Source organism: Mizuhopecten yessoensis, unplaced genomic scaffold (genome assembly GCF_002113885.1).
Source record: "Mizuhopecten yessoensis strain PY_sf001 unplaced genomic scaffold, ASM211388v2 scaffold9399, whole genome shotgun sequence".
Classification (NCBI taxonomy): Eukaryota; Metazoa; Mollusca; class Bivalvia; order Pectinida; family Pectinidae; genus Mizuhopecten; species Mizuhopecten yessoensis.
The window spans coordinates 794,227-819,382 of NW_018408028.1; the positions used below are offsets into that span (position 1 = coordinate 794,227).

The window sequence follows — 25,156 nt, forward strand, 5'->3', positions numbered from 1 at the left end:
TAAATATGTAAAACATAGTCTTATTGTGTTTCCTGTATCATAGATAGTTTCTTTGAAATATTCATCAATTAAAATGTTGAACTCCTTAATAGTTTGAGCATTAACAACAAGTACAGGTAGGTTGTTCCACACGTCTACTGCTCTAAATGTGGACGAGTTTCATAACAATGAGGCATAACAAACTAAATCATCTAACTGTCAATGCTACGACACCTGGTGTTTTTGTTAAATATACTTTCATTTGTGGGATAGGTTAGCACCTAGTTTATATTATAGGGATGGGTACCTTGGCTGATTCTGTCTGACCGTTATAGTGGCAACGAAGAAGGTGATCCAAATGACAATTTATACCAGGAAATTTCTGCGATTGTGAACTCCGCCACGTGGCCGCATTCCCACACTAATATATGCCTATATTCAGTTTATCTGCTGACAAGGAAATTTTAAATATTGAAATGTAAAGAATTCTGCTATTTTAATTACTAATTCTTCGTCCAAATTCTTGCCTACATCTAATCTGATAACTTAACCGTTAATTGTAAGATTGTAAACAGAATCTGCCATTTAGAGGAACATGTGTTGTATAGACCTTATATAACTAGGATTTCCTCAGTTGTTTTGATTTGTTGTTTTTTTTCCTCAGGTTCCACCGTCACCTCGGGACTTTGATAGGTGTCTCTCTATCTCTATACTATAATTTGCACAGTTTATCATTTTCTAATCTGTGTTCTATAACCTTAACCTTCATAATAGTTCAACCCTCATTGATTTGTTTTGTCCAGTTTACATATTTAACTCATTCACCCCTACAAGTCTAAACTGGACTTGCCCAGTCTTTGATCTGGTGAGGTTCACATGTGTCTTAGGGGTGAGTGGATTAATAAAGATAGGAATAGATTTCAAAGAAATTAATAAAATTTATCGTATTCTTATGTAGATACAATGTATATGTCTTTCTGAAACAAATTTCTTTTACCAGCAGAAATATTTCTGTTTTAATAGGAAAGAATTATTCTGTTTCTATCTCCATTGTCTTATCCTTATTTCTGATCATTTAGAAGTAGTACACTGCTGTTGCTACATCTCTGCGATTAGAAATCCTGCTACATTTCCTCTTTGTAGTTGGTCAATGTTGTTTATTTCATTGATATTGAATTATTGATGCTACTTCAGCAAGTTTGAATCAAAGTACTGAAAGTACTGGAAGTACTGGAAGCAAATAATCTTTTGACAGGACAAAGTACTGAGTGATTTTTATAGTAGTTTTTGACAGGACAAAGTACTGAATGACTTTTAAAGTAGTTTTTGACAGGACAAAGTACTGAATGACTTTTAAAGTAGTTTTTGACAGGACAAAGTACTGAATGACTTTCAATTGTTTTTGACAGGACAATTAAAGTACTCAAAATACTGAAAAGTAGAAGGTTTCAGCAGTAATTAAAACAAAATAAACAATAATTATCCACACTGTGTATGTACATGTTGTATTAAGAGTTATGACTGATGTAGATATTAAAAAGTAAACTTACTGCCATAGTATAACAATAATTTGTGTGTTGATGGAGTGAATTGTTTTTTTTCTCTTTGTCCCTTACTCTGTAAAGATATTACAAGTATTGTACCTTGTTATTAAGGCTTAAAGGTTTGGTTTACTTCATAGCACTTCTACCCCAGCACAGATAAATAGTAGTAAATCCAGATTGAGTAATCCAAACGTTATAGGGTTAGCATTTAAAGTTGTGAAAATTAACCCTCGTGTTGAAGTTTTTGCTAGTTTTTCAGGAACTGTTCTTGATTTCCCTTCTTTGAACTCATTCACTCCTGAAATTTTATAATAAACTATTCCAACCCTTGAATTGGGAGAGTTCAAATGTGTCTTCAGGGGTGAACGAGTAAATGTTTCTGCAATCTCTGAACACACCTGGCATTTTGTTCTCCCAATCTTCTAATCAGATCTGATTTTCTTGTCCCTCTAACAGTTACGGGATTTGTTTTTTACTAACATGCTTCCAGATTTTGATTTCTTTCATACTGATGATCATTCCCTCATCATAACAATATGTAAAAGATGATTTTTATATCCAGGGTAAATCAGTGAAAAAATTCAGTCTTGGCACAAGAATGGTCCAATGAAGGCAAAACTATATAAATTTCTTGATGATTATTTTGAGTTTATCTAATTGGCTGATAAGTATTGAGCTGATTTTTTTTTTCAAATTGGTACTAACATTTTACCATTGTTGAACTTCGTAATAATACCGTAACACACCTTGCTGTTTTCTCCACAGGCAAACTCGACCCTGCTGTTTTCATGCGAAGTCCCAATTTCTTCAACTAGATCGTAAAATCCTCACATCACATATTGCTTTATTTTGTAACAGTTTTTTTTAACTTTTATAAGTTTAGTTAATCTTAATCACTGTAGTTCTTTTAGAATGTATAGGGAACGGTGAACTGTACTGGACTAAGATGCATGCTGAAAAGTTGTTCTGTGATATTTTTACTCTTTGTTTAATAACTTGATAGTGAAAAATAATATAGTTGAATGCATTTCACTATCTAGGTGAATTAGAGAGAAACCTCGTTAAACCGCTTCCATTTGCTCAGTAATATTTCGGTGTTAGAAATCCTTTTTTTTACGTCGATGAAGGCGTTTAAAGACATTGTTAAGAAATATGGAAAAACGGTCCTCAATATACCGTTGGTGAGCAAGATGGCAAAAAACCAAGAGAGAGGCATTAATATAACATATCTCATACGCATGATTAGAGGATAGTTGAACTCATTTTGTTGTAAAATGCATGATTGGTGTTCATACTATATTGGTTTCTTACTTAGGTATCGTAGAAATCATCGGAGATATGATAAAAATCATATTTAACTTGGGTTCCTTTGTAATTCAGGAATTATTGGAAATTTATCATGAAACTCTACATGTAAATAGAGTTGAAGGAAGCAGAATCATATTTATTGAATATATAATGATATATTTATTGAAATAATGAATATGAAGAATAAGGACCCATGTCAAACCATCATAAAGTTTTATCTGTATTAATGGAAAAATAGAATTTAAAAAAAAAAAATCATAATTTCAGTATCTCTCTCACCAGTGTCACCTATATGTGTAGTGGCATCGGGGGGGGGGGAAACAGGAAATCAGCATTTAGTTATAGTCATTTTCATCTCATTGATATGTATCTGTCTGATTGAATAGCATGAATATACATAGTTAGGAGGTGAAGGTTTTTAGTTTCTTACCAAGATCCTTAACAATTCAATTTCATTTCATCAGTTATCAACATCATAACTACAACCCACCAAGACTTGTCAACAAATGCTCATACAACTAAAAGAATATGTTTTTCTCCTTCTAATATCAGACACTCTAATTCTTATATAGTTCCTACCTTGCATGGTCCGTGTTTATGTGATTCAGGAATTATTCCTGTTTGAATGGAGCTACCTTCTAAAGGGAGCTCACTCTTATCACTATTTTAAAGGGAGATCACTCTTATCACTATTTTAAAGGGAGATCACTCTTATCACTATTTTAAAGGGAACTCATTCTTATCATTATTTTAAAGGGAGATCACTCTTATCACTATTTTAAAGGGAACTCACTCTTATCATTATTTCCAAAGGAAGCTCACTCTTACTACTAACCTTTTGATGAGTTCATTCTCACTAAAACCTAGCTCACTTATCACCCTCACTAACTGTAAGCTAACTTTCACTAACTTCTAAAGTGGCTTTCACTCACTGGTTCATTTCTGTCAAACTGTGCAAATCTCAAGCAAAAAAAATCTCACAAATGTCACAAATAGTAAGCCTCACAATCGGATCAAGGGAAGGCACTCCATGGATGAAATACAGAAATAGATCTAAAGGTATATCTATTGTGTTTTAGGAAATCAGATATTAAATTAAAACATATACAGTCATTCTCACTCATCCAGTTACCTTCAGACCAATTAAGCTAAAATTGTAAATCTGTTCTTCAAGACACTTAACTCATTCACCCCTGAAATTTCATAATGAACTATACCAACCTTTGAATTGGAAGAGTTCAAATGTGTCTTCAGGGGTGAATGAGTTAAACTGTAAATCTGTCCCCCAACCCCCACAAAAATCAGAAATTTGTGAAAATATGGCTCTGGATCAATGGGTTTTGACTATTTGACTATATGTCGTTACAGAGACTGGATTAAAATTTGCTTCAGACTTCGCTTTTTAAATTAGATTAAATATATATGTAAGTGTATCAGTGAAAATTGAACTGACCTCAATATGTTTAATGTGTGTACAACTATGTATAGAGTTGTTATATTAGTAAGAGGCATTAGAACTACCTGTAATTCATGAAACAATCATAATTTGGAGGGAGATTTAAACAAAATTCATTACATGTCTATCATGTTTAGGTCTAATCATAGCTCCTTTCATTAACAGAGCCCGTAAAGCAAGACCTTCCTCCAAAAGCCAGCTTTCCTCTAACAGACAGTGATGCCCCCCATGTTGTCAGCGAGAGCGATGGCAACAAGTTTAACGTGTTTGGCAGTGGGACCGACACAGACAACATGCATGGTGGTAGGTACTGTTCTTGTCAACTCTCCCTATTTACGAGGGAGACTCCCGATTTTGGACCCTTAAATTTAGTATTTTCAAACAGTGAATTAGCTAAACTATTCCTATATTTTGAGATCTAATGATTTCATCTGAAAGAACAGCTCGAAATATGTCATTTTAAAGGGTTATTTTGTCTCTAGGGGATGTATACACACATTTATGTACATTTTTGTAAAGGCAGAATCTCCCCCATTGGGAATTTCAAAAAGTTGGCAAGTACGAAATTGTTAGGAAAAAAAGGGTTTGTCATGTAACCACCTTTAGATACTGTTTCACAAAATATTTCTTTTTATATTTATAAAGTTTAAAACATATTGATGAAGCTTGATAGATATGAGTGTTCCGTAATGAGTTTTGTTTCTCTATATTCATCCAGGGAAAGATGAGTTACTAGTATTAATGTTTGGAGGACATGTTAGATCACAATGTGAACTGATGCTTCAGTAAAATATAACTGTACAATCACAATAGTGAAATAACTATTTTGGCCTTCAACCCGAGCTCAATGAACTAAAATATAATTTACAATCAAGTTATTCTATCATAAATGATGTCCAATTAAAAGTTAATTGACAGTTATTTTTTTATTCTAGGTAATGATCCTGATAGTGTGACAGCCGCAGGACCAATCAAATCTGCATACCTGTTGAAAATCGGTGTAAAACCGGGACAGCCACTAGAGGGCAGCATACTGCCTAAAGTTGCCGGGGAAACAGACATAGAACTAAGTGCTATAGCCCTGACAACCGAACAGGTACTTAACAGTTTAATGGTGTAATACCACTCAGGACAAGATGGAAATCCTGTCACGTTGAAAGTTTAATGTAGAAAATGAGAAAGCAGAAGCATAAAATCATTTAGCAAAAAACGTGTTTGTATCTGGAAGGGATTCATTATCTTTTCAGTGATCTTGTCATATTTTATCGATGATAAGCCCATGGGGTCTGTGCATGAAAATATATCAAAAGTTAGGGGCATTATTGTGTTTTACCGGTAATAAGCCGGCAACATCGTGGTTCAACATTTCAGCTCCAGATATCACAGTTTACCAAATCGCAACTGGTAGTAGAAATGTAAAAATATGGTATGTTAATGTTACATTTCATAAAATGTGTCTTTACATATTGTAGAGAGTCAAACAATTTAAAACTATATGTAGAATAGGATAATATGGAATATTGAATAACTTCATTTTCATGTACGAAGTGTTAGTTTAGCATTTATGTAATAGATATGCTAACTTACATAGTAGAGAATTCGTAACTTTGAGATTACTAGGATTAGTGACTGTATTGGTACAATAATCTTAAACTCAAAGTGATGGGGTGGGCTTATAACAGGACAATGAGTTTACATTACTGTCGTGCTGAGATAAACTGTTCATTGTTTTATGAATTTGTATTATTATGACATGCTTTACAGCCTCTCAACACAGATTATTTAATTATGGCCAGTGAATGGTCTTTTGCTGAAAAAACCCAGTGAAATCTTGATGAAATTAGAGTATAAAATAAAGGTTTAAATGAAACTGAAGAATGTAAAACTCAGCGATTACAAAACCTTGTTTACATTGACAGGTGAAGGAACTGGGTACCTACATTGAGAAATCAAAAAACATCAAGTCCGTTTGTCTGAGGAATTGTGGGATTGATGATGACAAGTTTGACAAGATAGTAGACAGTATTGAAAGTACAGAATCGGACATTAAGGTAGGTTCTTTTTCTGTAATGCAGCCTTTGATGTCAAAGCCAGCTCACTTTCATAGCATGGACTTTGAAATAAAGTTAACATATGTATAATTCAACAGAGTCATTTGGAACTTTTATCACAAGATTAGCCTTCAAAGGTTTCTTCCTTATTAGCTTTTCTCCTGTCTACTTGTATAAAGAACATTATAGGTCATGTGATGCAGTCGTGTACAAGTTTTCTGAAAATATTTATACTTCCTTATTTTATAATACATGTATTTAAAATTTTGTAACTGAGTGTTTTGGAGAATAGAATGCTGAATTTAGCAATTAAAGAATAAACGAAAAACAGTTTAGGTAAGATATTAAAACGTTTGTAATCTACATGGATACCAACTTTTTGTACCTCGCTGAACCATTTTGTCAGAATGTAATTATCAAAACATACTAACTGGCCTATTGTTATACCAGATGCTGAACTTGAACCTGAACAAGCTGGGAGACTCTGCTGCTGCTGATATAGCGGACATGTTGGGCGAGAAATCCTCTGTAGAGATATTACTGTAAGTTACTACTAGTAATGTAAACCTTTTGTCTATAACAGTTTATCTTCTGTAGAGATATTACTGTAAGTCATCCTTACTCCTAACAATCTAAACCTTCTCTCTATAACAATTTATCTTCTGTAGAGATATTACTGTAATTCATCTTTACTTCTAGTAATCTAAACCTTATCTCTATAACAGTTTATCTTGTGTAGAGATATTACTGTAATTCATCTTTACTTCTAGTAATCTAAACCTCCTCTCTATAACAGTTTATCTTCTGTAGAGATATTACTGTAATTCATCTTTACTTCTAGTAATCTAAACCTCCTCTCTATAACAGTTTATCTTCTGGAGAGATATTACTGTAAGTCATACTTGCTTCTAGTAATCTAAACCTCCTCTCTATAACAGTTTATCTTGTGTAGAGATATTACTGTAATTCATCTTTACTTCTAGTAATCTAAACATTCTCTCTATAACAGTTTATCTTGTGTAGAGATATTACTGTAATTCATCTTTACTTCTAGTAATCTAAACATTCTCTCTATAACAGTTTATCTTCTGGAGAGATATTACTGTAAGTCATTCTTACTTCTAGTAATCTAATCCTTCTCTCTATAACAGTTTATCTTCCGTAGAGATATTACTGTAAGTTACTACTAGTAATGTAAACCTTCTCTCTATAACAGTTTATCTTCTGTAGGAATATTACGTTAAGTCATCCTTACTTCTAGTAATCTAAACCTTCTCTCTATAACAGTTTATCTTCTGTAGAGATATCACTGTAAGTCATCCTTACTACTAGTAACCTAAACCTTCTCTCTATAACAGTTTATCTTCTGTAGGAATATTACTGTAAGTCATCCTTACTTCTAGTAATGTAAACCTTCTCTCTATAACAATTTATCTTCTGTAGGAATATTACTGTAAGTCATCCTTACTTCTAGTAATGTAAACCTTCTCTCTATAACAGTTTATCTTCTGTAGAGATATTACTGTAAGTCATCCTTGCTTCTAGTAATCTAAACCTTCTCTCTATAAAAGTTTATCTTTATAATACTGTACCACTATATATATATATGTCTTTATATTTATGTTTGTATCATATATCTATGAATGCCATGAGCTGATCGTTTATGTCATCATTATTATGACGTCATAACTGCTACGTTAGATACTACTGCCCCCCCCCCCCCCCCCCCCTATTGATTGATCAAGTATATATGATAAATACATCATTAAAACTAAATGCTGAATATTGATCACTGTAATTTAATTTTCCACAAGACAGACATACTCCAAAATGATAAATATAAGCATCATGGCATATTTCATGTTTGATTTACCTTTGTCCAGTTGGCATTCATATTGCATATGAATGCTGACTGAAAACAGCCCTTTATTTAAATGATGCTGTAACACTATATGATTTTAATTCTGCTGATATTGATTCATTTAAAAATAAGGGAATATTAGCAAGTATGGATAATCCATAATTGTTTGTTTTGCAGTATCCATGGTAACCCACTAGGCGACAAGGGAGTGAAGAATTTAGTTATGGGCATCCTCGACATAGGCGATAGTGATGACGATGACAAAGGCGAGGTCAATCTACGAGAGCTGGACCTTGGCGACACCAACATGGGGGACAGTGGCATGAGTAGGGTCGCAATCTTCCTGGAAAAGAACACCACTCTGAAAACACTGAATCTCAATGGCAACAAAGCTGTCACTGTGGAGGGATGGCAGAGACTTGGAAAGGCTCTCAAGAAAAATAAAACCCTACATACACTGTCATTAGATTTCAACAATATTGGTGATGAAGGAATTGCTGCTGTTGTCGAGGGGCTCCGGACAAATGTCACTCTGCAGACACTGGAGCTCGAGGATGTTGGAATCACCAAAAAGGGCGGGAAAATGTTGAGAGACCTTGTAAAAGATAATCCAACTATTTTAGAGGTCACCATTTTTCCAGGAAATGATATTCCTGACGATATCCGTGATGATATTAAAACATTCCTTGGTTTGAGTAACGAGGCTCACAAAAAGAGGCAGCAGATGGCCTCATAGAATGACAAAAAAATTAAACCCTGTTGCTATGGTGATGAACATTTTACTTTTAGTATTCTAGGCTAATACATTAGTGCCTTTTAGGGGTTGTATAGTCGATGACATTTGAGAAATTGAATTCCTAACATTCCTTTATTTTAAACCTTGTTTACGTTTCATTGTGTGCCATTAGTCCAAGCTGTTAGTCAAGTTTATCATTTTTTTCCTTTTTTGTAACAAGTGAACAAAATGTTAGGCTTAGACAAGAAAAGAAAATTACTTTTATTCAATATTGTTACCTTCATACACAAGCTTAGCTGATACTTATGCAAAAACTGAAATTGTGCTAGTTACAATTTCAGGTCGAGATCTTGAATTTTTTTTTCTTTATATTTGTGATTATTGTGTTATTCATACTTATATATATATATGCATCAATTTTCCAATTCTTCCGTCCGTGTACTTTATAAACACAAACACTGATATTCAGGTAAGCCTCATTAATCTAGCCCCCTTGCTGGCTAAATTGGCTAGATTGTCAAAGAATTAAATACTGGGACACAAAGAGATACAAATCCCTCCCAAACAGTAATGGGATAGTGGGACAACTGGATGAGTGGGGGTTACAAAGTGGGACAACTGGATGAGTGGGGGTCGAAAAGTGGGACAACTGGATGAGTGGGGGTTGAAAAGTGGGACAACTGGATGAGTGGGAGTCGAAAAGTCGGACAACTGGATGAGTGGGACAACTGTGTTACATGACAAGCGATGGTTGGGTTAACGAGGTTGGAGTGCAAATTTACTTAGTTTGTATTTTGATTGTTGATCTGTGATAACTTTCCTACCACAAACATTTATGTGTATACAAATTATATCTTTTGATATACAAATCATTCTTTAAATTTTATAGCACTGTATCAAGACTTGATTCCCGGGAAATATCCGTCCTTTTTCTATGTTTTAGTCTCTACAACTAATAATTCATACATTATCAGCAAACTGAAATTTTACTAGGAAAATTTATTTCAGAATAATGAAATTGTTATAATATACTTGTATATTGACAAAATCAAATGTATATATTGTATTGTACATAGTTATGTTTACCTAGCATGGCCTTTGAGATGTGAAACTGGATTTTAGTCATTTTTTATCCCTTTTGTACAGTAATATATACTGTGTTATAATTGACTTTATTGGTGAATACTGCCTGTCAGATTTTTGTAATTAATGATGTAAATAGTTTGGAGGAGGGCTCACATTATATTTTTGTCTTTGATATATATATAGAGAATGTGAGGAGGGTTAATTACAGGTGGGATTATGTCTAGATTGATAAGGACCAAGTTTCTTGAGGTATGTAATAGATTAGTACCATATTTATCTGGCAATAAGCCCAGGCCCGCCCTTATCTAAATGCCAACAAAGACTATTTTATTATTCTGTAATAAGCCCACCACCTTACTACACGTCCCAGATTATGTGTCGGTCTCCTGGGCCTCTTGCTGGATAAATATGGTAATATCTTACTGAAGAGTGAATGTATGTAACAACCACTATTAAGATTTGATAGATAAAATGTAGCGGACTTCAGCTTGGGAACTATTTTTGACATGTATTATGTAATTTTGCCTGATGTGTTGTAGCCTTAATTACTTAGCTGTGTATAAGTGCCGAGCGTTGTCGAGGATTTTAGTAGTCAGAGACTGCTGTTTAATTATATTCTACAAAAAAACATGTGTTAAAGAATACCCTATTTTATCTTTGGTCAGGTAAAATATTAACTCATTCTTGAGCTCGTTCACCTTCAATGCATGAAGTGCTTATTTTCAGAGGGAAACTTTCAAATATTGACATTGTATATACAGCCTGTAAGGGCTGGGTAAATCGCCCAGTATGGACTATCAAAAATATGGTAACAGAATTTTATAAAATAAAAAAATGTATTTCTAATACAATGTATAAGAATTCAGAAATTTGGTTCTTTAGATCATTACATTTGATAGGATTTTGTTATCAACATGAAAGCTGCATGAACTAAGATATGGGTTTAACAGGTTTTTTGTTGGTATGATAGAGGCGTTAATTTAGACAAGCTTTTGTTTTATTAACTTTGATAGACTTTACCTATAAATAGGCTCTCATCTATACATCTTATTCAATCATCATCATAAAGCTTTAGTTAGAAATACACACAGGAGCTTTACAGTGTTGCTGCCTTTCTCGTCACTTAGCTTGCAAGTGCTGCTGTAATTATACATTAGCACTGATATCAAGGAGAATGAGGTAGTTGAATTGCCGGACACCGATATATTTATAATTTGTAATGTATCTTTAATCTTCAGTTTAATACAGGAAGTCCCAACATTTCTCCTTGGTGTATTTATAATACATTGTTAGTTAGGTTTATTTCATTTCTGAATTATTTTCATTTAAAATTATTTTTTACTACATGTATTGGGAAATTGTCATTTGCAAATGTGCTGTTATTTTTTTACTTCTTTTATCACTTTTTATACAGTGCACATTTATTCAAACTCTGGACTTATTCTCTCAACAACACCTGGAGGCAAGTTTCAGCGTTGCCTTAAGCAGTAGATATATTTACTAAAGGTAATAATGCAGATACTAAACTCCCACTGTGATAAAAAGATTGAATTGCTCAATTTAATTGTTGTCAAGTATCTTGTATGACTCCTGATCAACAATGCAACTTATTGCCACCCTGATGAGGATACAGGGAGATAACTATCACCAAGGGAGGTAACTGAAGATATTTACTCTAGATTTTAATGAAGTGATAGCACCATAGAATAATTAAGAAATCCAAGTATTCAATTATATTTTCCCTGTTAATGAGCATCCATCTGTGTATTAGTTTATAGCTATATTTAAGTCCAAATCAAACTGTGATAGATACCCGTAATAATGTATTTGTTGAATGGCTTGCATTGTTGTGTAATGTAAATCCACGTACGATAATGATTTTTGTAAAACTGACTCCACACTTTGTCCTTTCATTAGCAGAGCAGCACAAAATTATTTGAAAGAATTTTATTGTTTCAAATTTTAAATATTCATCAGATAACTTCTTTTTGAACATTATTTCCAGCAAAAAATAATCCAATACATACAGATTTTATTTTGACAAGTCCACAACAAAATTTTGTTTACTATTACTTTGCAAATTGCATCAAGGCTAAACAAATTAAGGATATGATGGTTATCTTGTGTGGAGTAAGTTTGACTAACACTGCGTCACTAGTGCTGTTTGGTGTGGTCTAACACTACAGTTAGAGTAGAACCTGCCAGGATAACTTAGATTACATCGCCACATTTCTCAATAAAGCTGTAATGTAGAAATCGTCTTTGTTTTATTTTTGTGGCAAACGTTTGATCGGGAAGAATTATCTGTCCAGGTGCAATCTTTGGGATGAATGATCACTAGAGAGGAGGAAGAATCGTGATCAGAGGGTTTAAGTGGGAGGACACTGGAGTACTGTACAATAGAGACAATCTGTGTGGTCGGGCAGGTGACCTATACTATCTCAGGTCCAATCAGGTTATCAAACTTCAGCTGTTTTGGTGAAAGACGAGTACAGTATCCAAGGATCCACCCGACCTGTACCTGGACTACCTATATTGAATCTACAATGCATAAGAATCAAACTTCTATCGCACTCGCCTTTCACCAAGGCTGCCAGGGTTCAAATCCCCGATCAGTTTTGAAAAGGTTTGGGGTCACCTGTCTGACCACGTGGGTTTTCTCTGGGTACTCCGGTTTCCTCCCACATTAAAACCATCACACACTAACATCCGGGCCAACAAGAGTGATTTAAATAAGTTGAATTATTTGTTTTATAATAAATGAAGTTTATATACAATGCAGAACACAGTGAAGTTTATATACAATGCAGAACACAGCCCAACACACAAGACAAAACAACAATTTGGTGTAGATACTCTTTACTGGTTATCAATCAGGATAACATCAATGTGTTGATTTGAGGTTAAAATCTTGTATCACAAAGCATTCATTCGTACAGCCACATCAAGCCGGGGTGGTCAACCATTTGTACAGCCGCGGTCTTGATATGGTCAAACTAATCTACATCTGATGTGTAATGAGAGGTGAAGGCCAATCTTTTGTTACAATGACACTCTACTATAGAGAAACCTGTCTAAACTGAACATGGACTCTCACAACTATATCCATTGCTGCGTTGACTAACAAGAGTTATGCCCCCTACCTCGCTCAACTATGTTCAACGGAGGTGACACCAAACTGAACACTAGGGCCCCTTTGCCCGTTTTTAAATGCAACATTTTTGAGTATAAATCCTGGCAGACCTGCAGCAGTTTCTCCATGCCTCCCGAGGTGTTATCAAGGTCTTGCCTAAAGCAGCAACAGATGACTAGTTCCTACTGTATTTCTATGGTATACACAGTCCAATACATTCCATGACTACTCAGTTTAGACAGGCCTTGTATCTGTTTATAAAGTTGCCATATCAAATGGTCTTTATTTCTACTTTCTAATATTAAGGTGTTAAATTATTATACCTCAGAAGTATTGCACAATTTGATGTTTTAATATCATAAATAATGCACCTCAGAAACACAGCATAACTTATCAAAAGTTCTAGTTTCACCGACAGAGAAAAAATCTCTAGTGAAACCTACTTTGATATTTGCTGGTTTAGAATATATCTGTCTCTGCTCACATGATAACAAGATGTCCAAATCACATCATATAATGTCGCATTTGAGACAGAAAGATTCTGAAAACCTTAGCCAATCCTCTATTGCCACTACTTCCATTCTCAGCATGCACCAGAAATATATTAATAAAGGAAAAAACATAATCATAATATTATATAATGGGCTAATGTTTGTTATCATGTCCAGTTATGACCCGAATTGATACGGACTCAGACGAAGGCAGAACTTTCCTGTAACTCTTGGACCTTCATACAAATAAGAATAGAATATCTCATAGAGTGAAACTTCCCATAAATGCAAATATGTTTATCTCATGACCTTGGACATTGTGATATAAAGTACCAAAATTTATAACTCTTAACCTTTTGTAGATATCACCTACGGCTACAGAATTTAAGGTGTTGGAACAGTGAGCTTAAAAGGTCAAACTCGACCAATCAAAATACTGTAAAAGGTCAAACTTGACCAATCAAAATACTGTAAAAGGTCAAACTCATCCAATGAATATACTCTAAAAGGTCAAACCAGACCAATAGAAATATCCTTAACTCATTCACTCCTGAAATGCCATAATGCACTATTCCAACCTTTGAATTAGAAGAGTTCAAATTTGTTCTAAGGGGTGAATAGGTTAAACATTGTCAACATCTTCATTTGGTCCCTTGAATCACTGATTACAGGAATCATAGATAATAACGGGAATTGTAAATTAGTTTCGAGTAGATTTCCAAACATTTGTTCACACAGATTAACGGAGTCTATCATTCTTTTGTGATGTGACTAAGATAACTTCGCCTACAGGGAAGAATTTTATGGTCAACATGAACACTTGGCCAAGTTTTACACCTCAATGATCTTCTGTTACAGGTAAATGGTTAATTACTTTTCTCCCTGCCCATAACCTATATGTACTGATCATACCTATACCAAACTTGGCAGCATTCAACATGGTGAGGGAGTCCCTGTAATATCAGTACCAAGCTCTATAGTCCTAGTTTATAGTTTCCCCTTCAGAAAACGCAAATGAACCTGAGAAATGTTGAAGAGTTATATTTTCCAAACACACACGCGTTATGTTACTGATGATTCTGTTAGAAAGGTTATTCTCAAGGAGATACATTTTACCATTATTTCCCATATAATACACACTCTATTTTTTTTTTTTGGCATTTAAACTAAAAACACTTAAGATTGAAAAACGTTACACATTTCATAACAGAAATAATTTCCTCCATTACATTTTTCTCTCACAAATGTTAAATAAAGTGCTGTTATCTTTTGACAGTGGAAAAATTAGTATCATAAAAAACTGGACTACAAATCACCCAAACCTCAAACATCAATGACTCATAAATTGTACAGAGATTTCAATCGTAACTGTCTAAAATTCTGGCATCAATGTATAAAAAAGTACACGCATGTAATTAACTTTTACATTGTATACAAAGTATTTACTATAAATATTTATATTGTATACAATGTACAAAGTATGTACTTAATACTTACATTGTATAAAATGTATGTATTCCATATTTATTTTGCATACAAAGTATATGCTCCTATTTACGTTGTATATAACGGATGTACTTAATATTTACATTGTAAATAAAACGAATATATTTTAATTTCATTTTGTATATAATGTGTATTTAATATTTACAAAAGTTTAATATATTGCACATACACAAGTTAAAGTAGGACTCGGCTGTAAAGTGTTGACACTATATACTTATCAACAGGAGAAACAGGTATTTATGTCGTCAGCCATATACGATAAGCAATGTATACAAAGTTGTGTAAAATGTTAATACATAAATAAACCATATCTAAATGAGTGCTTTTATATCAGCCATTCAATTCTAGCTTTAACAATGTGTGATATTTACAAACTTCACAATAACTAGCAATCTGTGAAGGATTTTGTTATGCATATTCACAATGATTCAAACCTGGAAAGTGATCCTTTCATTTTAGTTACTGTATATATACCAGTTAATATTTGTCCTTTATCAGTAAAATACTTATTCCTACAGTATTAGATTTTGAAAAAATACTGTGAATACAATAAGCGGTGTTTTGAATATTTACAGTAGAATTACTGTCAGTAAGCAGTGTGTACTATTATAAAGCTTTGTGATAAATTTGCCCTCATTATGGAGGCTGAAAGGGCGGTAAATATTGTCTGGTACATGTATTCAGATACTAACATTCATCAACGACTCGTATCCATATATAACACAGGTAACACAGTACCGATAAACTTGCTAACACAGGTAACACCGTACCGGTAAACTTGCTAACACAGGTAACACTGTTCCGGTAAACTTGCTACCACAGGCAACACCATACCGTTAAACCTGCTAACACAGGCAAGATCATACCGATAAACTTGCTAACACAGGCAAAACCATACCGGTAAACATGCTAACACAGGCAACATCATACCGGTAAACCTGCTAAAACAGGTAACACTGTACCGATAAACTTGCTAACACAAGCAACATCATAGCGATAAACTTGCTAACACAAGCAACATCATAGCGATAAACTTGCTAACACAGGTAACGCCATACCGGTAAACCTACCTGCTAACACAGGAAACACCATACCGGTAAATCTGCTAACACAGGCAAAACCATACCGGTAAACCTGCTCACACAGGTAACACCACACCGGTAAACCTGCTAAAACAGGTAACACTGTACCGCTAAACTTGCTAACACAGGAAACACTGTACCGGTAAACTTGCTAACACAGGTAACATCATACCGATAAACTTGCTAACACAGGTAACACCGTACCGGTAAACCCAGCTGCTAACACAGGCAACACCATACCGGTAAACCTGCTAACACAGGTAACACCGTACCGGTAAACCTGCAAGTCCATATGCTTGGACTCTTCTAACAATTCAAAAACACAAAAATATAAATGGTCACTAATCTTTAAATGTACATGCAACTAGAAAGCCATACCCTAATTATAAATGTCTAATTCAAGCTGTTCAGACTATGAGAACCTGAAGTAACAAGGTTACAGTTAAATTCATACATACTAGAACCTATTATGTACAGCTGTATTATAATCAACAGTTTACTCATATATCATTTCATATCCAACATATATATATATATATATATATAACAGTGTATCTTATTTAAAACCGTATACAAAGCTTGTTTCGTATCTATGTACATAATGAATGTGTAAGTAGATTGATGTACCTATGATATATGTACATACTGCATAATAACATATTTCTATGTGTATAACAATGCAAAAATCAGGTAAATATTCAATATTCATTTACAACATATCGTATAATCCTTCAGCATTCATGTTAATCTCTAACCAAAGCCATCCTACCTAACATCCACTTGCCCTCTGTTAAAGCCAACATTACTGTTAATCTCTAACCAAAGCCATCCTACCTAACATCCACTTGCCCTCTGTTAAAGCCAACATTACTGTTAATCTCTAACCAAAGCCATCCTACCTAACATCCACTTGCCCTCTGTTAAAGCCAACATTACTGTTAATCTCTAACCAAAGCCATCCTACCTAACATCCACTTGCCCTCTGTTAAAGCCAACATTACTGTTAATCTCTAACCAAAGCCATCCTACCTAACATCCACTTGCCCTCTGTTAAAGCCAACATTACTGTTAATCTCTAACCAAAGCCATCCTACCTAACATCCACTTGCCCTCTGTTAAAGCCAACATTACTGTTAATCTCTAACCAAAGCCATCCTACCTAACATCCACTTGCCCTCTGTTAAAGCCAACATTACTGTTAATCTCTAACCAAAGCCATCCTACCTAACATCCACTTGCCCACTGTTAAAGCCTAGATTCTTGATAAAACTACAATGTTACCTGCATTTTTATTTCAGCCTTCTTCTTTTTACCATATATGCAATCTCATTATGCTAAAAACTTAAATTCTGCGCTGTCATTGTGTGTTAAAAATGATGGCTGAGAAATTGGAAAAGTTCACAACAATTTACAGTCACTTTCACTTTGAATGCAACAAATGTAACTTTTTTTATTTAATTTAAAAGCCTTTACAAATTCACAGAGAAAAAAAAGACAGGTAAAACGCCCAATTTAATCTTTGTCAAGATTCCTAGCTCCAGATTTGATTGACATAATATACATGTAAGTGAGTTAAAGGAAAGACAACTCTTGGTAGGGATTTTTTTTTTATGTATTACATATGTAATCAATATGTTGTATACCTATATGATTTATGTAACTAGTAGTTTTTATGTAATGGTATATATATGTATGTAAAACACATGTTAATTTATACTTTATATACTGGTTTAATATCTTATCACAATCAGATAAGATTCATTAAAATTGAGACAATTCTCCTAGAAAACAAAATTGCCAAAATAGATTACAATGAGACAATGAAATTGTAATAAAACACTTAAAGAGGAATTTTAACCTTTGAAGTGGATTTTGAATAACAGTATAACAACACAAACATCTCCATTCTCTACTTCGTATTTCATAAGTAAACTATCTTCGATGCTATGAACATTATTTTTCTGTATCAGCACTTACAGCTCATCTCCTAGGTAACCATAACATGAATCACGAAGAGTTCGGCAGACAGGAAACAGTCAAACATCTGTCAGGATCCTAAGTATAATTCAGGCATGTTCAATGCATTATCAACACTAGAAATGTTCGTAAGATTATTCATGTATTGCTATACTTGTTTATAGCTCTGTACACCTGCTCCTACAAAATAACACTAACAAAAGGGACTATCTTAAGGGAGGGGCCCTCAGCAAACCGCTGGAATAACTCGTAAGTCAGTACTAATCTGGAAATCAGAAAAATATATTTCCATTTACTTTTTGATTTTTCAGTGTGCCTTTGTATCTGTTTTGCATAGCACATTTAACTCCAAATAAAACATTTTCAATTTTTGGCGTTTATACCAGATTATTATACAAATGATGCAGTTTTAATTCCCCCCAGTCTGAGGCTTTATAAGTTAGTATGAACCAAACATTCAACAATAATGCAACAGTATTTCTGAAAGTAATGATGATTCCATATTTTTATTTTCTTGGGGGGGGGGGCCCAGCATATTAAACAATACTCAACAATGGGTATAAATATTTTATGGTATTCAACAAACTTTTACTGTAAATATTGATTTTCAACAGTAAACTATCTAAAATTTATAACAAGTTTTCGAACAATGATAAACTTTTAAAGTGAAAAGTATGAAATACAACACAGAATATATTGCATGTACATAGAATAAACCTCGTTTTACCTTCACCATTTGACAAGTTGTTCAGCAGAATGTTGGCATGTTGTAATGAAAAGTGTTCAATAAAAAAAGTGTTTCAATATTTGGCTTATTGCAGAATACCTACACTGTGTACATTAATGATGGGTAGCTCTAAAGCACAGTATAAACAAACCTTTAACTCATTCACCACTGAAATTTCATAATGTACTATTCCAACCTTCAGGGGTGAATGAGTTAATGATCATGTTTGTTAATGACAAGACAAACAATTTATCATTTTACGGACAATTACGTTAGTGGAAGACAACTTAACATTTATTTTTCATTTGACATATGTGGATCAACTGCCTGTACTTTTCGTATAATTTGTTTTTAGAAATAAACGTTTCCAGTAATGGCTGTATAATGAAACAGATTAACAACTATCACACAACAAAAAGCCGGACTGATAACATTCAGATCTGTAACCGCTGGCAATGTCCCTTGAACCTCTAATTCTAAAACATTTAATGTTTATCAAAGTTATCTTACTTTGTAGGTTTGCTAGGTTTAGTTATAAACAAATACTGCAGATGATGAAATCAACACTAGGTTAAGTTATAAACAATACTGCAGATGATGAAATCAACACCTAGGATAAGTTATTAACAAATACTGCAGATGACGAAATCAACACCTAGGTTAAGTTATAAACAAATACTGCAGATGATGAAATCAACACTAGGTTAAGTTATAAATAAATAATGCAGATGATGAAATCAACACTAGGTTAAGTTATAAACAAATACTGCAGATGATGAAATCAACACCTAGGTTAAGTTATTAACAAGTACTGCAGATGATGAAATCTACACTAGGTTAAGTTATTAACAAGTACTGCAGATGATGAAATCTACACTAGGTTAAGTTATTAACAAATACTGGAGATGATGAAATCAATACTAGGTTAAGTTATAAACAATACTGCAGATGATGAAATCAACACTTAGGTTAAGTTATAAACAATACTGCAGATGATGAAATGAACAATCTCAATTTAATTCTATAAATATGGTCATTAGTGATTTTAGGAAATTTGGCTATAGGGCTTTAATTGCATGCATACATTTTATATAGAGGTAAATATATTGTAGTCGAAACAGAAACCAATAATGCTGATTTCCTGAGGACAAACCTACTCCTGTTTCCTGTACAGGATAATCTCAGATACCAAGAAATCAATGGTTACAATAAACATTAAGTTAACATAAGGTTGGCGCATGTCATAAATCTCATTATAAACAAAACATTATACAAAGTGGAATTACATCAGAATCCACAGTATACATAAAACAGGTGTATCTATCTACATTTAAGGATACATGCTACCGACCTCTGACATGAATCTCCAGGACAGAAGAGTTCCAAAATAAGAAACTTGTGTAGATATATTTTATGAATGTTAAGTTGTGTAGATATCTTTTATGAATGGTAAGTTGTGTAGATATCTTTTATGAATGGTAAGTTGTGTAGATATCTTTTATGAGTAGTAAGTTGTGTAGATATCTTTTATGAATGGTAAGTTGTGTAGATATCTTTTATGAATGGTAAGTTGTGTAGATATATTTTATGAATTGTAAGTTGTGTAGATATTTTATGAGTGGTAAGTTGTGTAGATATCTTTTATGAATGGTAAGTTGTGTAGATATCTTTTACGAATGGTAAGTTGTGTAGCTATATTTTAAAAATGGTAAGTTGTGTAGCTATATTTTAAGAATGGTAAGTTGTGTAGATATATTTTATGAATGGTAAGTTGAGTAGATATATTTCATGAGTGGTAAGTTGTGTAGGTATATTTTATGAATGGTAAGTTGTGTAGATATATTTTATGAATGGTAAGTTGTTTAGATATATTTTATGAATGGTAAGTTGAGTAGATATATTTCATGAGTGGTAAGTTGTGTAGGTATTTATTCTGATTACCGGTAATATTATTTAACATAAATGACATTTAGTCAGACTTGTATGTTCCAGAGACGACACACGAGTTAGATGCAGAGCCTCTGTGTCTTCAGTCAGTCATCACACGTCAGCGGTCCCTAGTTATCAGTCTTCGTTATCTTTGGTCCGAGAGCGGTTCGACAAACGTCTTTGGGAAGAGACCACGTCTCCCAGGATTACCCTCTATCTCCCCTTCCTGTAAATAAAACAGCTTATTTTATCACATACACTTACTACATTACTGAGGCTCACAATCTCATTACATCGTCAAATCTTACAGATAAATTACATCAAGTAACCTCATTTCTTTGCTGTACAATATTTTCATTCAATTATCTTAAGAATGTGATCTACATAATTTAACAGGACAGGAGTATGTGGATGTGTCATTCAGGACAGGTGTCGTTGAAGACAGGTGTCGCTAAAGACAGGCGTCTGTGGCCAGTGTCAATCAACATGTATATCCCTTATAGAAGCGATCTTTCAAAACGGTTGTACTCTAGTACAGATGGTTCTTAAGATGGATGTTTTCTTTGACTTTGTGGTCAATGTAATCAGTTTCTGAAGACAATGGGGTAAAACTTAACAGATATCTTTCTTGACAGGTAATACAACGTCAGGGATCTGTAGACAGGTGACCTAACTCTAAAGGTGTTTTCTGTAGACAGGTGACCTAACTCTAAAGGTGTTCTCACTTAGTAGGTGATCTCTGTAGACAGGTGACCTAACAAGAAAGGTGTTCTCACTTAGTAGGTGATCTCTATAGACAGGTGACCTAACTCGAAAGGTGTTCGCACTGAGTAGGTGATCTCTGTAGACAAGTTCTCTCAATAAACAGGTGATCTGTCTAGACAGGTAGTCTCACTAGACAGGTGATCTGTCTAGACAGATTGTCTCACTAGAGATGTGATATCTCTAGACAGGTTGTATCACTAGACATGTGATTGGTCTAGATAGGTAGTCTCACTAGACAGGTGATCTGTCTAGACAGATTGTCTCACTAGAGATGTGATCTATCTAGACAGGTTGTATCACTAGACATGTGATTGGTCTAGATAGGTAGTCTCACTAGACAGGTGCTCTCAATACACAGGTGATCTGTCCTGACAGGTAGTCTCACTAGACAGGTGATCTGTCTAGACAGGTAGTCTTACTAAACAGATGATTTGTCTAGACAATTAGTTCACTAGACATGTGCTTTTATTAGACAGGTGATCTGTATAGACAGGTTGTCTCACTAGACAGGTAGTTCACTAGACAGATGATTTGTCTAGATAGGTAGTTCACAAGACAGGTAGTCTCATTTCATTAAACAAGTGGTCCCTGTTGATCAGGTCTATAATACCTACCCACCAATCATCTTCCTCTTCCCTCAGAACTATAATCATCTCCCCTTCATTAAACGTCAGTTCATCTTCGTTGTCAGCCTCACAGTCGAACAGAGCACGACATCTTAGACCAATGGGAACCTTTTTCTGAAAAATTCAGAACACATGGTCAAATCTCTATAAATCCTACAACAAGGCTGAAGATTTAACACTTACAACAGTTGAGTATGACTATTACTTATTTTATCATTATTTTTAATCACAGTTAAATGTTACTATTGTAAAAGACAGTTTTCAGGCTAGCATCCCTAATGCTTTTTCTGTAACTACAGTAAAGCATTGTAAGTCAGGAGTGACGTATTCCCCGGGGATACAGGTAAACAATAATTTAAATAATCAATAGTTTTTGTTACAGTCTTAATATTTTAAATTTATAAAAAGCTTACATCACAAAAATTATAAAACTGCTAAAGATTTCAAATATTAATGTTAATACACCTGGAAAATTCTCCTAAACACCAATTCTGTCCCCCCCCATAAAGGGAAGGAATTGTTTGTAAAGTCTTTACAAGAGTACCTTCCCTTGCACTATCATATGCTATCAACAACTAATTGGCTGTACATCTTTTACAACTGAACAAGGAACCCACCTTTGGGCGTGGAACTGGTATAGGAGGCGTCTCCTTGTCTGGCACCGGCTGTCTGGACGGTATCACAGGAGGTGTTATTGGTCCCCTGTCTGTCAGTACAGGGAACATGTATTAAATATACATACTAGTGGTCCCTTGTCTGTCAGTACAGGGAACATGTATTAAATATACATACTAGTGGTCCCTTGTCTGTCAGTACAGGGAACATGTATTAAATATACATACTGTCATTATTTATATATTTCAAATCATTACTTAACTTATTAAGATTAGTAAACTCCTGTTTATGGTTAAACATTTATTGTTCACTAAGTCATGGGTACAATACATGTACACTCTATGAGGTGTTGTACACTATAATTACAAATCGGGCTTCATACAATGTATAGTGTTTTAAACCCTTTAGTAAAAACACCCTTCTGATTGAGTTTCTTATTTAAAGCTTCTAACAATTAAATCTTTCTACAACCTAACTTTAACTAGAACACTGACAGGTCAGTAAGGGCCCCGTCTTGTGGCAATATATCCCCCATAATCATCAAGAAGCAATCTGCCCATATATAGCTGAGCTTGACGTTTGACATTTGGACTTCAAAAAGAATCGCAAGGAAGCAAAATATACATTTTACATGTACTATGATGTGAGTCTTGTTTCCTTCCACCTCCATATTTGCTGGGCTAACAGAAATGTAAATACCGGTGCAATACTCATTTGTTAGCTTTGATTTGTTTTATTTCACCTTATATACCTCCTCCATCAAGAGCCAGGGTCAAAGTCAGAGATCCACTTTGTCTTTGACCTTTGGACCCAAATGACCTTGACCATTAACCCAGTGACCCTGATCTTTGGTCAGTTGACTTATTCTTTAATTCTGACCAAATTTGCTTCTTAATATCATAACAAAATGTTCATCAGTGAAAAATACAAAACTTGACCTTGACCCTTTGGACCCCGTAACCTGGACCTAAGATCTCTGATACGGGGCCCTAATTAGGTATCTGTTAACAAGAGACCTGGTTACTGATCATTACCTTTTATAGATACATTAAGTAATCAATCCCTAATAGATGAGTTATACATCCCTTTATACCTAATTCTCCTGAGGCTATTTTTCCGCTTCCTTGTCAGTAAACCTATGTATGTATAGTGTAAATGTATATATTTAGCAGAACTTCTATAAGTATCAGTTATCGTTAAGTATCAATCTAAATTATTTTTATGATCACACTAAAATTGAGGTTTCTGTATAGATCTATTTTTATAGTGCTGAATATTTCAGGGTGCTAAAATAAGTATATTTACAGTATGGGACAACATAAAGGTCTCTAAAGAAGATTGGAATTTTCTTATCTGAAGAACATTGGACATATCCTGTCTAAAAAACACAAGAAATTTCTTAACATAAAAATTCCTCATTTAATTTACCTTTTGTATGTCTTCCACAACTGTAACCCAGAGTCTGTTTCCCCGAGTCTACTGATAAATACGTATACACTCTCTGACACATCACTTCAAATACATCGAAGTACTCTTTATTTACCTTCATCATTCGTTGATTGAGTCCGTGTCCGGTAACTTGTTGGTCTTGCTGCCCCGATCCCAATCGCACGGAATTCAGGTGGGGCAGGTCTGGGAGGTGGGTCCGACGGAGTCCTCTTGTGTGTTGGTTTCTGAGAGAACGGCTCCGAGGAGTTCCGGCTATGACCGGGACCTATACCTACAGGGACAGCTGGCTGTTTTTTGTTCCTCGGGGGCAGGGGCGGGACATATGGTGGAGCATTAGAGTAGGAGGAGTCCTGTGTCTCGGTTACAGGGGGCGTGGTCTGAACTCCACCCCCGTTTGTGGTCCCGGTATTGTTGTGGATACTAAGGGTGTCTACAAACCAAAATAAAACCATTTCTTTAATAGATTCAAATTTAATGTACATGAAAAAACTTTTGCCAAAGGTAAAAAAAAAATCCTGTCAAATTTAATTATATACACATAAATTTGTATACTGTAGTTTTAAATACTGCCATAAACGATCACAGATGGTAAGCTGTTAAATAGGAGTTTTAATACCCAGAAACAATGCTGAGGTACCTATACAGAGTAACTGATAATGATGAACAGAAATGATACTCTGGTCAATGTTAATTTGATAACAACTATTCTTAACCCATTTTGTCAGAAACAATGTTGGTATAACTTCACATTAAGCACATGTTGTAAATTCATCACACAAACAATGATTCCTACCATAGGCACTCCATGCTGAAACAAGGGAGAGTAGTGTTGGGG

At 34.3% G+C, this 25,156-nt stretch overlaps 2 protein-coding genes across 6 annotated transcripts in view; one reads left to right on the plus strand and one right to left on the minus strand.

Moving 5' to 3' along the window:
* Positions 1–12,277, plus strand: part of LOC110458016 (serine/arginine repetitive matrix protein 2-like) — a 99,074-nt gene extending 86,797 nt beyond the window's left edge. For all 4 annotated transcript variants that reach the window (XM_021509545.1, XM_021509548.1, XM_021509547.1 and 1 more), the window contains 5 exons: positions 4,453–4,590; positions 5,223–5,383; positions 6,207–6,338; positions 6,789–6,880; positions 8,377–12,277. In XM_021509545.1, coding sequence (XP_021365220.1) covers positions 4,453–4,590; positions 5,223–5,383; positions 6,207–6,338; positions 6,789–6,880; positions 8,377–8,935 — 1,082 coding nt within the window. In that variant the 3' untranslated portion in view covers positions 8,936–12,277. The remainder of the gene's footprint in view (positions 1–4,452; positions 4,591–5,222; positions 5,384–6,206; positions 6,339–6,788; positions 6,881–8,376) is intronic.
* Positions 12,278–19,806: 7,529 nt separating this feature from the next.
* The window catches only part of LOC110458003 (arf-GAP with SH3 domain, ANK repeat and PH domain-containing protein 2-like), a 79,294-nt gene continuing 73,944 nt past the window's right edge, over positions 19,807–25,156 (minus strand). For both annotated transcript variants that reach the window (XM_021509525.1, XM_021509524.1), the window contains 4 exons: positions 24,416–24,751; positions 22,875–22,963; positions 22,246–22,371; positions 19,807–21,092 (listed from right to left, as the gene is read on the minus strand). In XM_021509525.1, coding sequence (XP_021365200.1) covers positions 21,012–21,092; positions 22,246–22,371; positions 22,875–22,963; positions 24,416–24,751 — 632 coding nt within the window. In that variant the 3' untranslated portion in view covers positions 19,807–21,011. The remainder of the gene's footprint in view (positions 21,093–22,245; positions 22,372–22,874; positions 22,964–24,415; positions 24,752–25,156) is intronic.